Source organism: Bos taurus, chromosome 20, assembly GCF_002263795.3.
Source record: "Bos taurus isolate L1 Dominette 01449 registration number 42190680 breed Hereford chromosome 20, ARS-UCD2.0, whole genome shotgun sequence".
Classification (NCBI taxonomy): Eukaryota; Metazoa; Chordata; class Mammalia; order Artiodactyla; family Bovidae; genus Bos; species Bos taurus.
This window is the reverse complement of record NC_037347.1, coordinates 71374099-71390315: the sequence shown is the minus strand read 5'-3', so window position 1 is coordinate 71390315 and position 16217 is coordinate 71374099. Positions and strand designations below refer to the sequence as shown.

At 53.5% G+C, this 16217-nt stretch overlaps 1 protein-coding gene across 1 annotated transcript; it reads left to right on the top strand.

Moving 5' to 3' along the window:
- Positions 1-17: 17 nt before the first annotated feature.
- TRIP13 (thyroid hormone receptor interactor 13) lies at positions 18-15038 on the top strand. The gene is made up of 13 exons (XM_002696452.5): positions 18-230; positions 965-1130; positions 1237-1366; positions 2026-2081; positions 2817-2907; positions 4128-4200; positions 8749-8812; positions 9553-9639; positions 9846-9952; positions 11094-11247; positions 11472-11584; positions 13734-13803; positions 14090-15038. Exons 1-13 carry the CDS (start codon positions 139-141, stop codon positions 14183-14185), a joined length of 1299 nt encoding a protein of 432 aa, XP_002696498.1. The 5' UTR covers positions 18-138; the 3' UTR covers positions 14186-15038.
- Positions 15039-16217: the final 1179 nt, after the last annotated feature.

The following is a 16217-nucleotide window of genomic DNA, read 5'->3' as shown; positions in this document are numbered from 1 at the left end:
GGTGCGCCGCGCGCGGCAGGTTTGAAGCGCGCGGGGCGCCGCCTGAGGGCCGAGGCTGCTGAGGTGGCGGGGCGCTGCGCGAGGCGCCGGCGGCGAAGGGACGGCCCGCTCCCCGCGGCTTCTAGCGGCGGCGCCGACATGGACGAAGCTGTGGGAGACCTGAAGCAGGCGTTGCCCTGCGTGGCCGAGGCGCCCACGGTCCACGTGGAGGTGCACCAGCGGAGCGGCAGGTGAGCCCAGCCTCGGCCCGACCCTGGCAGTGTCCGACCTGACGGGACCCCGCTCCGAGCAGACCCGCCCTGACAGGGTCGGCCCAGACCCCGGCCTCAAGCCCCGCCGAGCCCGGCAACGCCGACCCCGGAGACTCAGTTTTAGGAAACGCCCCTGCGCCCTCACCCTCGCCCACCATCCCCTCTCCCCGGCCAGGCCCTCGGGACGATGGGCCCCGGAGGTGCTGGCGGCGGCGGGTCTCCGCGGGGCCGGGTGCTCTGGGGAGCAGACACCGCCGCAGGGGCCGCTGAAGGGCCTGGGCCCTCGGGCAGGCAGCGAGCGCGGGGGGCAGGGGCTGAGGGTGGACCCCAGCCCGGGAAACTCGTCTGGGGCCCCCAGCTGTGGGCGTTTCATTCTCCCGTGACTTGCTGCTGTTTCCCAGCTGGGGGGGGCTGGCACCTAGGCAGCAGTTCCAGCTTGCTGACCAGCTGCCTGGGTGGCACCGACTCTGCCTGCACCCCCTGCCTCTGAGGGGCCTGGGCAGAGTCCTTGGGCAGCTTCCCTGGGTCATACAGCCTGCAGTTACCGCCAGCGGTACCAGATCACTCCCAGGCAGGCCCTCCCGCCAGCCCTCTCCATGGGTGCATTTTCCCCACTATGGTCTGTTTTGCTTTTAATCACTCTTTCTTAAGATGTTAGGTTTTTTGTTTTTTTTTTTAACTCAGATCTGATTTTATGTGTTTTGTGTTCCTAGCACTGCAAAGAAAGAGGATATAAAGCTGAGTGTTAGAAAGCTACTCAACAGGCATAACATTGTGTTTGGTGATTACACCTGGTCTGAGTTTGACGAGCCTTTTCTCACCAGAAATGTGCAGTCTGTGTCTATTGTTGACACGGAATTAAAGGCTAAAGATCCACAGGTAACTTAATTCTCAGAGCTGAGAAACAGTTAACCCGTGGCCCAAGAACATTTGCTGTTTCGATAGTGTGTTGTATAGATTTATTTGATTTTCGTTCTCATCACAGCCCATTGATTTGAGCGCGTGCAATATTGCACTTCACATCTTCCAGCTGAACGAGGATGGCCCCAGCAGTGAGAACCTGGAGGAAGAGACAGAAAACATCATCGCGGCAAATCACTGGGTTCTGCCTGCAGGTACCTGTGACAGACACAGCAGGTGGCACAAGCCTACGACAGCAGGGCGGAAGGCAGCGCACACCTCAGGCTCGGAGATATTGTGTGTCTGTTGTGTAGAGTTTTAGTGCGTTCTATCTGTTAGGAAGTTTATCACAGGAGAGAAAAGTAGAAATTTCCAGTATGAGGCTACTTGGATGGGTCTCTCGAAGCTGGTGCTAGTTGAGGATGAGGCCGTCGCTCTTCTTTCCTGCCTAGTTGGTCAGTCTTGCTGGACCACTGCTTCCTCCCACCTTCTCTGTACTTCTCTGTGCCAATGGGATCTAGCCGGCTGAATCCCACGTCTAATCCAGGTTAGGCCTGACGTCTTGAAAGCTAGACTCCACCTGCCACTAGGCCCTGCCAGAGCATTGGCCTGTGGGGAGAGTGGTGAGTTCAGGGCAGTGCTTGGGTCCACGTGCAGGTCCACAGAAGGTTCATTATCTGCCCAAAGCCACATGTGACTGCCGCTTATTCAACATCTTTAACTTAGAAATGACTTTGAAAGTTTAGCTTCTCTGTAACCAGAATTGCAGCTTGCCGCGTCTGGAGCAGTTGAGGATGTCTGTGGCTCAGGGTGGATGTAACCAGTAGGCGCAAGGCTTGCTTTCCTAACATTTGGTTTTGTTTTGTTCTCTCAGCTGAATTCCATGGGCTTTGGGACAGCCTGGTGTATGACATGGAAGTCAAATCTCATGTGAGTTATGCTTTTTCCTGAAAGGCTTCCATGTTTTAGGTGAATCATTATTGTGTTCTCTCTAGCGCCTCTTATGTCACGTGGGCTTCTAGGAGTGCTGCTTGCCAGCAACCCCTGCCCTGGGAGTCTGTCTTCTGTCCTGGGCGTCTCCTCTGGGCTTGCTCTGAGTGGAGCTGTACTCTGGGGAGTTCCCCTCGGGAGAAGGGGGAGGGTTCAAAAGTGAACCCACTGGCACTGGGTCACACTCTTAGGAACCTGTGGGCTGAGAAGGCAGTGCCAAGGGGCAGAACAGGTTGGGCGATCTGAGCGGGTACTACCATGTCTGAGCCCCCTTCAAGGTGAAGAGTCCTTCTGCACACAGATGAGGGAGGGGAGGATGCCAGAATTCCGTCCCCACCACCCCCGCCACCCACTCTGGCTCCCCTAGGAGCCACGGGGACCCCAGAGCCCCGGCTGTTCTTTTAGCAAACGCAGCTTGTCCAGTGCGGTGTCCCAAAGGAAGGAGCTCACTTACCTGGTGTAGCCCTCAGTTAAGTGACCTTTGAGTTTTCTTTTATCCTTGTAATAGTCACACCCAGCACTTGTCCTCTTAGATTTTAAGATGTTTTTGAGGTGAAAGCCTGAGTGTGCTTGGCAGCCTCTGAAGACTCTCCTTCCTTCTGCTCCTTCAGGGCACGTTCAGCTGAACCTTTGCTCTGCCAAGGGCTTGACTCTGTCTTTTCTTTCTTCATGCAGCTCCTCGACTACGTGATGACAACTTTACTGTTTTCAGACAAGAATGTCGACAGTAACCTCATCACCTGGAACCGGGTGGTGCTGCTTCACGGTAAGCATTTTGGTTTCGTTTGACAAACTAAAATTGCGTGGAGTCAGGCTTTCTTCCTGCCTTTGTCCTGCGAAGAGTTACAGCTCCTTCTTCCTCGTGGGGCCAGGAATGCCGTCCTCTGTGAAGCCAGCCATGTACATGCTCTCTGCTTTGGTTACTTGACCCTTCATGGGGCAGCCACCTGAGCATCCCTTGTGACTTTTTATGCTGTTATTCAGCTTTCCAAATACCTGCCTCGTTTCCCGCTGGTTATGGGTTTCTCAGGGTAGCAGCTGCCTTGCATTTCTTCATAGTACCCTTGGAGCTTTCCTCGATGGAACAAACTGCAAAAGCCCGCACTTCACAGAACTCTGCCTAGTTCTCGGAAGAGAATACTGGGGGGCTTTTTTGTTGCTGTTGTTATTGTTACTATCCCAGGAGAGACAAAGAATTGAGAGAAAGCCCAAATTACAGCGAGGTAAGAGCTATAATTAAAAGCATTATTAGCTTCTTTATACAATGAAGACTGTAGGCTTGTGTTCAGTTTTATGAAAACAGTGCCTTTAGGGTGTCTTGGCAAATTTCTTGACACTAGAGCCGGAGAAGGCGGTCACAAGGTGTCTCACTTGGTGCTGCGCAGCGCCCGTTAGAGTCGCTCACACGCGTACTTGTGAGTCACGGAGAACACAGACGGCCAGAACAGAACGTCATCGTTTTCTACTGCACGCATTTGTGCTCCCATGTCAGCGTCCTCCGCTCCTGTCAGATGCTGTGCTGAGGGGCACACAGCGCCCAGGCCTTGCCCGACCGCTCTCCCTATGTAGCTTGAGGTTCGGGCCCATGTGTGTGGAGCTGGAATGAAAGACGCGGGTGCCATGGGCTTCAGGAACAGCAAACACCAGTGCCTTGAGCGCCTGATGGTTATCAGGAAAGGCTTGTTTGACCTTTGAAAGGTGGATTTTCATAATCAGCGGATTTCATAGAAGACATGTAGGGACAGAGAGGGTTTCAGTGAAGGTGGAAAGAAATCAGAGTGGATTACGGGCAAAGAAGCTCCTGGTGATGTTTTCTAGTATTTACGCTGTTAACAGATTATCAGTAACTTAAGTGATTCTTGTGAGGATAACATTTATAGCATTACAGTCTGTTCCATATGTTATATCCTGTGAATAATGCAACTACTGCTTCAAGAAATCTGTTACAGCACTAACTTATACTTATCTGTTTGCATTTTGTTACAGGTCCTCCAGGAACTGGAAAAACGTCGCTGTGTAAAGCTTTAGCCCAGAAATTGACCATCAGACTCTCGAGCAGGTAACTTTGGTGATTTGAGAGAGGAGCCGCAGAGGCGGGCTTGCTCTGTTTCAGCTGTAATGATGGGAGAAGCTGCTTCTATTTTTAAATCATCTTACATGAATAGTAGGTGTCTCGGTGTAATGTAACGAATCCTTCTGTACTCACATAGTCTTGAGCTCTGATTCCAGTCTTGTTACACGTGCTGAGACTCACCCTGGGACCAGCACGGGACCTCTCGTGGTGACCACCCTGTGTACACTTGGAGGAGCGCGTCTCTGCTCGCTTTGGTTCGACCGTTCCCCACTTGCTTGATGTCTGTGTGGACCATCTGTCTGCCATCCAAGCCTAGCACTGGGTTTGTCTGCCGCTTTTGAGTGTTGTCCATTTGCGGATTTGCGGTTCCACTGCGTTTACTTATTCTGGACGTTTCCTGTAATTGGACTCACGCAGTATGTAGTAGTCTTTTCTGATGGTTCTGCTCACTTACCATAGCGTTTCTCAAAGTTCACCCACGTTACAGCATGTATATTGGAAGTTCATTCTTTTGAGTGTAGTCCGTTTAGGGATTTATGGTTCCACTGCATTTGGAGACTATTTGGGTGTTAGCTCTTCAGCTCATTCCCCTGCTCTGACTGTCTCATGCTGCCCTGCAGGCCACTCTGCAGGCCACTCGTGTGCTCTTTCATCTTTTTTCAAGTTTTAAAAATTTTCTGAGTTTCATTTTGGTTAGTTTTTCTGCAGTATCTGATCTGCTTTTACTTCTGTTCAGCGAAATTTCCATCTCTGAGAGTGATTTTCTTGTCTGAAGATTGTTCAGTTCTGTTTATGCTTGTAAGCTGTGTCTACCAATTCCATCCTCGTTATCATTTGGGTCTGGTTATGGGTCATATGTTCCTGCTTCTTGGTGTGCCAGGTAATTGTTGAATGTGGACATAATGATTTGAAGTGACTGGATTCTCTTGTTTGTCTATAATGACTGCTGGGTTTTATTCTGACGGGGGTTTGTGTACTTGTGTTTGCTGTGATCCTTTTGAGGTCTGTGTTTAAGCTTTTTCAAGAGTGGTCTCAGTGTGGTCCAGACTTCACCCTCAGGAGGACCATTCAGGGGCCTCAGCAGCAAGTACTCTCGCCCCTTGGCCCTGGGGTCTCGAGCACTCTAGCGCTGGGCTCCCTCTTCACACGCTGCTGCCCCATGACAGTCGCCGGGCTTCATTCCTGTGTCTCCCTCCTCCCTGGATCCCTGCTCTGTAGCCGCCAGACACCTCAGCTCCTTGAACTCTGGCCTCTGTCTCCTCAGCTCGCTGCCCCGGCCTCTCCTCCTGGGTCCCCTCCAGTGTCACTCCAGGCAGGAGATCAGAGCCGTCGCGCCTGCCGCTTGCCGCCTCCCAGGTCACAGTCCCCGATTATGTTGTCTGGCGCCCTTCACAGACGCTGTTTCACTGTTTTGTCTAGTTTTCTAGTTGGTTAAGGCAGAAGGTAAATCACCCTTTTAGCCTAGTATGACTTCAGAAGAGGAAATCCTGTGAGATTTACTTTTAAATCTGTTTTCTTTTCAAAACTGTCTTAAAAGTAGGGAAGTTGCTCTGTTTCAGGCCTTTGTTTTATGCTCAGTATCTTGGCCTTTGTCTTGACATAGTGAAACACATCTGTGTTTGATAATCTCCGGGGGCAGTTTCCTGAAACAGTGGAAGGTGAAGGTGTTATTATAAGAAATGTGACGTTTTCCAGTACAAAGATCTGGAAACTGGTATTTATTTTGTGGCAAGAAGAAGCCTTCGCAAGCCTTTTTGCTTTATTAACTTAAGTACACTTTGCTTAATAATCACAATGCTTTATAGTTAATCTTGTGACATCCAACCCAGGCTGTATTCACCAGGTTGTCTACCTCCCCCTTCTCCTCATCTGTAAACAAAATTACTACATGATGTTTTTCAACTGGAAAGTCAGTGATACTTTTTAAGGTAATTTTTTTTTTTTTTTTTTTTTTGTGGTTTCTCAACATGAAAGAAACTGTAAAAAAGATCTGGGAGTTGGCTTCTCTGCTGGCCGTTTCCTGTTTGATTTTAATCAGATCTAAGTGCATCCAGAGCCCTCACTGACTTCATGGTAGATGGAGTATTAGTGCTGGATTTCAGACAGCGTGTGTCAGGTTCCCTTTGAGCTTTCCAGGGCTCCAGGTTTGAGGGAAGTGATTTTGTGCTGGAAAACAAATTCTCACATTCCTTTGGGTTTTGTGGAAGGAAAAAAAAATGTTCAACTGTGGGCAGACTTTTGATGCTTATGTTTTGATTTGTTTGCCACGTTAATACAGATAATGGTTTTTGAACACAGAAATATAAATTATAAGTAGACTAAAAACAGTATTAAGAATTAATTGTATTTAACTAGTTATATTAACTATTGGAGAAGGAAATGCTAACCCAGTCCAGTATTCTTGTCTGGGAAATTCCATGAACAGAGGAACCTGGTGGGCTACAGTCCATGGGTTCGCACAGTCAGACACGACTGAGTGGCTAAACAACCAAAAAACTATTAAGTATTCTTCAGTTCAATTGCTCAATCATGTCTGACTCTTTGTGACCCCATGTACTGCAGCACACCAGGCTTCCCTCCATCACCAACTCTCAAGAGCTTGCTCAAACTCTTGTCCATTGAGCTGGTGATGCCATCCAACCATCTCATCCTCTGTCGTCCCCTTCTCCTCTGCCTTCAGTCTTTCCCAGCATTAGGGTCTTTTCTAGTCAATCAGTTCTTCACATCAGGTAACCAAAGTATTGGAGCTTCAGCTTCAGCATCAGTCCTTCCAATGAACTTCAGGACTGATTTCCTTTAGGATCAACTGGTTTGATCTCCTTGCAGTCCAAGGGACTCTTAAGAGTCTTCTCTAAGACCACAGTTCAAAAGCATCAATTCTTTGGTGCTCAGCTTTCTTTATGATCCAACTCTCACATCCATACGTGACTACTGGAAAAACCATAGTTTGACTAGATGGACCTTTGTCGGCAAAATAATGTCTTTGCTTTTTAATATGCTGTCTAGGTTGGTCATAGCTTTTCTTCTGAGGAGCAAGTATCTTTTAATTTCATGGCTGCAGTCACTGTCCTCAGTGATTTTGGAGCCCAAGGAAATAAAGTCTGTCACTGTTTCCATCATTTCCCCTTCTATTTGCCATGAAGTAATGGGACCAGATGCCCAGATCTTTGTTTTTTGAATGTTGAGTTTTAAGCCAACTTTTTCACTCTCCTTTTTCACTTTCATCAAGAGGCTCTTTGGTTCCTCTTCGCTTTCTGCCATAAGGGTGGTGTCATCTGCATATCTGAGGTTATTGATATTTGTCCCTGCAATCTTGATTCCAGCTTGTGCTTCATCCAGTCTGGCATTTCGCATGATATATTCGGCATATAAGTTAAATAAGTAGGGTGGCAATATGCAGCCTTGACGTACTCCTTGCCCCATTTGGAACCAGTCCATTGTTTCATGTCCATTTCTAACTTGCTTCTTGAGCTGCATACAGATTTCTTGGGAGGCAGGTCAGGTGGTCTGGTATTCCCATCTCTTTCCCTCACAGGCAGGTCTGGCTCAGTCTCTTGGGGGGTCACGGCTCCTTTCTCCTGGGTCCTGGTGCACACAAGGTTTTGTTTGTGCCCTCCAAGAGTCTGTTTCCCCAGTGCTTTGGAAAGTCTGTAATCAAATCCCACTGGCCTCTAAAGTCAAATTCCCTGGGGGTTCTCAGTCAGTCCCTTTGCTGGATGCCCAGGTTGGCACATATGCTGTGGGTCCTAGAAGTTTCATCACAGTGCGAGAACTCTGGTATAATTGTTCTGCAGTTTGTGCGTCGTCTGCTCAGTGGCTCAGTGATAGAGATAATGGCAATCTCCTCCAAAAGGACTTAGGCCACATGCCGCGCCTCCCAGGTCTGCTGCAGCCAGAGCCCCTGTGCCCACGGCAGGCCACTGTTGACCCCCCATGCCTCTGCAGGAGACACTCAAACACTCACAGGCAGGTCTGGCTAAGTCTCTGTGGGGTCCCTGGATCCTGTGTGCACAAGGTTTTATTTGTGCCCTCTGAGCATCTCTGGCAGGTATGGGGTTTGATTCCAAATGTGGTTTTTGCCCCTCCTACCATATTGCTGGGGCTTCTCCTTTGCCCTTAGATGTGGGCTGTCTTTTCTTGGTGGGATCCAACATTCTCCTGTTGATGGTGGTTCAGCAGTGAGTTGAAATTTTGGAGTTCTCGCAGGAGAAGATGAGCACATGTCCTTCTGCTCCACCATCTTACCACCACTTTTTCTTGCTTTAACCGAAATGAAGATACCATTCAGTTTGAGACGCTTAGTTTGCTCCAACTAGAACTATTGATGTTGGCACATCTCGTTAAGATTGTTCATAACTATGAGTATACAGTTTGCAGGTACCTCATCCTGGGTCAGTAGTAACAGAGTAGTCATTATCAGCTTGCTGGACACTTAAGCAGTGTTGCGTTATAGAGACAGAGGTGGTTGCCGCCAGGGATGTTGTTGGACTGACTTGTAACAATTGCTGTCCGTCTTTTTTTAAACCATCTTAGGTACCGATATGGCCAGTTAGTTGAAATAAACAGCCACAGCCTCTTTTCTAAGTGGTTTTCAGAGGTAAGTATTTATACTAATCCGGTTCTCTGGATTGTCCACCATGCAGCTGAAAACTTGTCCAGTGGATTAGGCAAACTCTTTTCCTCCAAAAGCTTTAGGAGAGAAATAGGTGAAATAGGAATGTGAACAGGGGCTCTGACTGTGTGGTCAGAGGAAAGTTCCAGAGTGTAGTGATAACCTGGAAACCATCTGAGGCCTGAGAGGACCCTCTGCTTGTCACCTCCAGACCCGGGCTGGGGCACGGGGCGTTCAGTGTTACCTGAGGAGGGCGGGGCCGCCTTCTGATGGGACCACACCCTCAGCTTGAGCCTGTCCGCCAGCTGTGAGCTGAGGCACTCAGGCCAGGTGATGTCACAGCCGCCCTCAGCTCTGGGGGGCTCTGCTGCGGGGCCCGAGTCGGACGGTGCCCCTGGCGGGTGGTGGGCAGGGACAGGAGTGCCCGGAGGAGGTGCGCCTGGCCGATGTGCACCCGAGACCCAGCCCCTCCAGGACCGCTGGGGAGGGAAAGGGGGGCCGAGGTGCAAGTGTGGCCCTGCCCAGGACACCAGGAGGGCAGGCCTCTAGGTTCCCTGCAGACCTGGCTTCTCTGATTCAGGATGTTTCCCAAGGGGCTGTCAGGAGACGGTGGGCTTGTGGGGCCCCCTGGGGTCAGAGCGCAGCCAGGTGGAGACGGTGGGCGCACGTGTGCACCAGGCAGCCTGAAAAGTGCGAGTTGATGATGAGGAGGGTTCTGTTTCCAGAGTGGCAAGCTGGTGACTAGGATGTTCCAGAAGATTCAGGACTTGATTGATGACAAGGATGCTTTGGTGTTCGTGCTGATCGATGAGGTGGGTGTGTTGAGACGTCACACCTGTGAGCGGAGGAAGCGCAGGACTGGGTGGCCTTCGGCGTTGCCGGGGCCGCCCACCCGTGCTTGTCCAGCCCCACAGGCTGCACCCTGCAGGCCTAGCCCGGGGCCTCTCAGGCCCTCGGTGCAGTGTTCACACGCCCCCACATCCACCCAGCTGACCACCCTGTCACTCTGTGCCCACAGGTGGAAAGCCTGACCGCCTCCCGTAACGCATGCAGGGCAGGCACCGAGCCTTCCGATGCCATCCGTGTTGTCAATGCCGTCTTGACCCAAATTGATCAGATTAAAAGGTACCCCTGCACACTCACAGCCCCAGCCTCACCCCCAGCTTTTTCAGCTCAGAGTGCGTCTGGCATTGGGTGTGGGCTCTGTCTTCTCTATGTTTGAAGCAGCGTGTGCTACATAAGCTTTTTAGAAATTAAGCACTTTTTACGTTATCGAAGTGTTAAAAATGCACAGCAAAGCTTTGGTGTGGGGAGAAGGTACCCACTGCTCAGAAAAGGGGGTCTCCCTGACTCTCGTCCTGTCGCTGTGGGAGGAGTGGAGACTTGTCTCTGCAGTCTCTCTCACCTTCCTTGCCTCATGCGATTCAGGCCCGCTCTGGTGACCATTTGTGAAAAGCCCAATCCTGGCACATGGCTCCCAGCTGCTTGTGGGGGCCCTGTGCGCACTCCACGCTCACCAGCCTCTGCCCAGACTCCTGGGTCCCGTGTGCCAGCCCTGCTCACCCTGCAGAGGACTGGCTACCTGCAGTCACAGGACGGGGTTGGTCGGGGGCAGCTGTCCAGGTGCTCCCCGGCCACAACGCTGCCAGTGGTCTCTGTGCTGCCTGTGGGCCTGGGCAGCCCTGCCTCGTCCCCGGGACTCGAGCCCAGCAGGCCAGGCGGTGTGTTCCCCAGGGCGCCCCTCCCCCTCCGTGCCAGCCCAGGGGTGAGCAGACTGGATGACGGGGCCTCTCTGGGGAGTTTGGGAGCTGGAGGGGAGGGCCGCTAGTCCCCAGGGTGAATCGTGCAGCTTGGCGCCGCAGCCTCCAGGGCAATGAGAGTGACGCCTGGGTGTGGCCGTGCCCAGTCAGGGCAGTATTGGCGCTGGGGCGCAGGGATGCTGTGCAGAGTGAGGGCTTCACTGTGGTGAAGGGGGCAGGGAGCGGTCCAGCTGGGGGCCGCGAGAGTTGTCCATAGGCGGGGAGCTCGCAGACCGGGAGTGGGGAGGGTCTGCACTGTCGCAGCCGGAGCCTGGCAGGAGCGAGGGTCAGGTAGAGCGCAGGAAGCAGGGCCTCAGAAGGCGTTGTGGGGGTGGGGGTGGGCACAGGGCGGGAAGCTGGCTGAACGCCTGGGCCCTGGTGCCGGCCTGTCCTCACACTGCGTGTGTCGGATCAGGGGGGTCGAGTCCCTGTGGCCCGGGGTGACTGGGCCCACCCTCTGCCCGCAGGCACTCCAATGTGGTGATCCTGACCACGTCCAACATCACAGAAAGGATCGACGTGGCCTTCGTGGACAGGGCTGACATCAGGCAGTACATCGGGCCGCCCTCTGCAGCGGCCATCTTCAAGATCTACCTCTCCTGCCTGGAAGAGCTGATGAGGGTGCCTGGAGCTGTTTCTTGCTTTCCTGAGAACACACTAGCTTTCTCGTGGGGTCTTGATTTGTTGGCATAACGTACGATGTCTGGTTCCTGTGCAGAAGGGGGTGTCACTCGGCCTGCACCTGCTGTCTCACACTGAACACTGCAGTTGTTGGGTCTGCATGTTGCGCTCAGGGAGAAATCACTGACCCGATGCTTCTGCTGCCCCGTCCTCTGTCCCCGCAGTGCCAGATCATATACCCTCGCCAGCAGCTGCTGACCCTCCGCGAGCTGGAGATGATTGGCTTCATTGAAAACAACGTGTCCAAGTTGAGCCTCCTCCTGAGCGAAATTTCAAGGTGTGTGCTGACCTCTCTGTTTCTTTTTAAAACATTTTTTGGAATATAGTTGATTTGCAATAAATATTGTAGAGCAAAGTGACTCAGTTATACATACATATATCTACTCCTTTAGATTCTTTTTTATAGGTCATCACAGAGTACCGAGTAGAGTTCCCTCTGCCCCACAGTAGATTCTTATCAGTCACCTGTTTTATATGTAGTAGCTTGTATGTTATCCAGAGTTGAAGGGCTGACTCATTGGAAAAGACCCTGATGCTGGGAAAGACTGAAAGCAGAAAGAGAAGGGGGCGGCTGAGGATGACTAGTTGGACGGCACCACTGACTCGGTGAACAGGAGTTTGTGCAGACTCCAGGGTGTGGTGGAGCTGCTGGCATGCTGCAGCCCGTGGGGTCTCAGAGTCACACACGCCTGAGCGACTCAACAGCAACGTGTCAATCCCAGTCTCTCAATTTATCCCTCTTCCCCATACCCCTCTGGTAACCAGAAACTTGGTTCCTAAGTCTGAGTCCGTTTCTGTTGTGTAGGTAAGTCTATAACTTTTAGATTCCACGTGTAAGTGATATCATGTGACATCTGTCTTTCTCTGTCCGTCTTGGTTCACTTGGCATGCTAGTCTCCAGGCCCATCCGTGTTGCTGCGGATGCGTTCTCTCACTCCCCACTGTGGAGTAGCCCTGCGCTGTGAGCCGCGCCTCCCTCCTCATCCGCGTCAGCGAGCGTCTGGGTGTCTGTGTCGCGGCTGTTGTGCGTAGTGCTGCTGTGAACACAACACTGCCTGTATCTCTTGAATTTTGGTTTTCTCGATACTTGCCCAGAAGCGGGGTGCTGGGTCATATGGGCCCTGTCTTAGGTTGTTAAGGGGCCTCCGTGCTGCCCTCCGCAGCGGCTGTGTCAGTTGCGTTCCCACCAGTAGTGGAGGGTCCCCTTCTCTCCACAGCCTTTCCAGGGTGTGTTGCTTGTAGGCGTTTTGGCGGTCACTGTCCTGGCCCTGTGCGGTGCCGCCTCACTGTAGTTCTCATCTGTGTTTCTCTCACGGTTAGCGGTGCTGAGCCTCTTTCCGTGTTTCTGTTTGCCATCGGTATGTCTTCTTTGGAGAAATGTCTGTTTAGACCTTCCGCTCATTCTGGGATTGGGCTGTTTGTTTTTTTGATATTGAGCTGCATGAGCTGCTCGTATGTTTGGGATATTTAATCCCTTGTCACTTGCTTCATTTGCAAGTATTTTCTCCCATTCTGAGGGTGACCTCACTTTTGCAACCTAGAGAAGCCCATTCCCTTTGGTCACAGGGGTGGTCGTTGCCTGTAGTAGCCAAGGTGGTGATGTGGGTTGGGTGGCACAGGCTGAATCCCAGGGCGTCTCCCCCGCAGCAGATGCCCTCCGGCCTCCCTGACGGTGGGCTCCTGGATGGGAGGATGAGGCCAGCCGCTTTCCCCCTGTGCCCATGGGCAGCGAGCAGAGCACCGCTCCAGCACAGGACAGGCTTTCAGATTAAGGCTCTCTGTAGCATCGCTGGATTCTTAAACTGTGTGTCTTAAGTTTTTACAAATGGCCAAGAAAGTGAAGTGGAGGCTTTTTCTCTGATGAGCAGAGGAGACAGGTGAACGGGCCGGACCGTGGCCTCGGTGCTGCGGGAAGGACAGTGACCCTGCCGCCCAGGTGCTGAGAGCCACAGCACACGGGGGGACCCCCGACACGCCGGCCTGAGCCCAAGCCGGCAGCACCGACAGGCGCTCAGGTGGCCCCGAGCCGGGAGGTAGAGCAGAGCCTCTGAGGACAGCTGGACTCTGGATGAACTGGGGAGGTCAGGGAGGCCGCATCCACTTTGTGAGGGCCTCAGGTGGGCAGACGCCAGGCGCCAGACATGCTGGCGGGGCGTCGGAGAGACTTAGTTACAGTGGCCATGGAGGGACAGAGGGGAGCAGTGCAGGCTCGTGCGAGAATTCAGAGGTGTGAGCTGGCCTGTACCCACCTCACGGTGCCCCGGCCGAGGCCATGGGTGGTGTCAGGACCCTGCCCCTCCTGGAGCTGTAGCTGAGGCCTGCGGAAGACTGCCCACCCCCCAGGGGCTCTGGGGAAAGATCGGGGACTTGTCCTGAAATGCCCCGCGGTCCATGTGGAGCTGACGCCAGTGTGGTCATGTTCACAGGAAGAGTGAGGGCCTGAGTGGCCGCGTCCTGAGGAAGCTCCCTTTCCTGGCTCACGCACTGTACATCCAGGTGAGTGCCTGCGCCCTGGGCCCCTGCCGCCCGCTCTGTCTGCAGGGCTGGCCTCAAGGAGAGTCTCGCCCACCACCCTGGGGTTTCCGCCTCCTCCTGTGTTTCTGAAGTGATGGGCCCAGGGGCAGTGGAGGGCCAGCGTGTGTCTGCTCACCTCACTGGTGTGTGGAAAGCTCACGCCCAGGGCCTCCCTGCCACCTCAGAGTGCTTGTGCCCTGGAGGCGGGTGCTCCCAGGCCACCCCCACCTTGAGGGCAAGGACCGCCACGATGCCGTGTGTTTTCCAGGCCCCCACCGTCACCATCGAGGGCTTCCTCCAGGCCCTGTCTCTGGCCGTGGAGAAGCAGTTTGAGGAGAGAAAAAAGCTCTCGTCGTGCGTGTGACCTGGCACCCCGTCCTCACTGAGCACACCGCAGGAAGGTGCCATCGCTTCCTCACAGCAGCGGCTGCCGCAGGACGTCTGAGGCCAGGGCTGAGACCTGCAGGCTGGTGTGGTTCAAGAAGCGTGTTCTGCTTACACAGTGTTGCTCAAGAAGTGTGTTGCGTTTACGTACTTTAACTGCATGTTCGAAGACAAAACAGCTTGTTTTCTGTTTTGAAAGATGATCATCTGAGCTCAGTGTCTCTTTATAAAGAACTGTCTAGATGTCCTGATTCTATCCTGCTTTTGGTTGATTGGACCCAAAATGCTGACGTTTTATTTAAAAAGATGATTAATGTAAGTTTTATAGAAACAAAACAGAAACGCCATTGCCTTAAAGAAGAATGTAATCATAGCATTAAAAAAAGTACACGTTGCTCAAGACAAGGCAGCATTTGCTTCCTGCTGCAAGCTCGTCCTGGTCAGTGCACACGTTCTGGAGACTATGCGATGAATGAGAACCTGTTCCTGTTACAGAAATCAAGAGAAAAGTTTAAGGCCAGTGCTCTTGGTAGCAGAGCTTGTCAGGGAGGGGCAGCTGACGGGGCCTGCCTCCCTGGTGACCAGCGTGGCCGGCCTCACGGCGATGTTTCCTGGTGAGTCGTTTGTTGAAGGACGTCAGTCACGGCTTAAACGAAGATTCCCAATAACAGATGTAAAATGAATCGGCCAATAATTGGTGTATTCCACAGAACCTTGTTTTGCTTTTATCTCATGCTAAAATAAATTTCATATCACTGTTTTATAAAACATTTTTAGAAGAATGTTACCTTTTGTCTTAAATTTTTTTATGTATTAAAAATTTTTTTCCAAAATTTTCTCATGTTGATTCTCTTAACACTCCAAATGCTTTGAGTTTTAAATCCCTCACGCGAGGAGGTAACTTAGCCTGTCTTACCCCGTGGGGTGGAGGTGCGCCATCTGCACATGGCGTGCAGCCTGGGGAGGGCCGGGGTCGGAGCCGGGCTGGGGTGGGGGACCTGGGGTTCCACCCCTGGGCCATCAGCCAACCTTGGCTCTGGTCAGGTCCAGGGCTAGAGCGAGCGCAGCCTTGGGGGCCAGGGACCGGCTCTGTGGTTTCCTCAAGACCCTGAAATAGGGTGAGAAGGGAGGCATGTGGGCACTGGGGTCAGGGCGGGGGCGCCCTCCATGCCCCACGGCTGCTGCTGAGGAGCCCAGGGTCCCGAGGGGAAGAGAGGGTCTGGGGAGGAGGGGATGCCCAGGGCAGGGCTGTGTACAGGGGCAGACAGATGAGTGAGGAGGCAGCCCAGGGGAGAAGCCTTGAGAAGGCTGGGTGCAGGTAGGCGAGGCCTGCACCCTGAATCTGGGGTGGTCCATGTACTGGACCACTGAAGCCCCGAGAGGGCTGGGGGTGGGTGGTGGGGGCGGGTGGGCGAGGCCTGTACCTCGAATCTGAGGGGTGGTCCGTCCCCCAGGCCCTTTCCCAGAGTGTGGGAGTGTCTGATGCCACCGCCCACGGACACCAGGGGGCAGCGCCGCTCTGCGGGATGGACAGGAGGGGCCTGGGGCAGAAGGAGGAGTGGTCCGCAGAGGCAGCAGGCCTCGCTCGCTGTGTCCCTGCCCCGGCCCCGTAGGCCCGCCCGCACACACCAGCCACGAGCGTCCAGGCCCAGTGGACGTCTGAGCGCGAGCCGGGCAGCGGTGGGGGCGTGGGTGTTATGACCGCCGCCTTGGCCGCCAGCTCACTCTGGGTCAGGGGTGGGGGCTGGGCCTGGTAGGAAGGGTCGTACCTGGGCCCCCAACTAGAAGTGGGCACCAGCCTTGTGGGCACTTTCTGGGCCATGGCTGAAAGCCCGAGGTGCCCGCGGCTGAGCCCTGGGTTCAGGATGGGGGCACGCTGTCCTCCGGCGGGGGCAGGCTCCTGGGCAGGCGCAGGCGGGAGAGGGGGCAGAGCACCAGCCTGGGACGCCCAGGGGGCATGGTGCTGCCTGCCCAGCCCGGCACACAGGCCTCAGGTCCAACCCCTCCGCAGG

Excerpts from the sequence above, each read along its gene's own strand:
- TRIP13 (XM_002696452.5), top strand. The coding sequence starts at position 139 with ATGGACGAAGCTGTGGGAGACCTGAAGCAGGCGTTGCCCTGCGTGGCC. Across the intron at positions 4,201-8,748 it reads ACCATCAGACTCTCGAGCAG|GTACCGATATGGCCAGTTAG; the intron begins GTAACTTTGGTG and ends AAACCATCTTAG. Across the intron at positions 11,248-11,471 it reads GCCTGGAAGAGCTGATGAGG|TGCCAGATCATATACCCTCG; the intron begins GTGCCTGGAGCT and ends CTGTCCCCGCAG.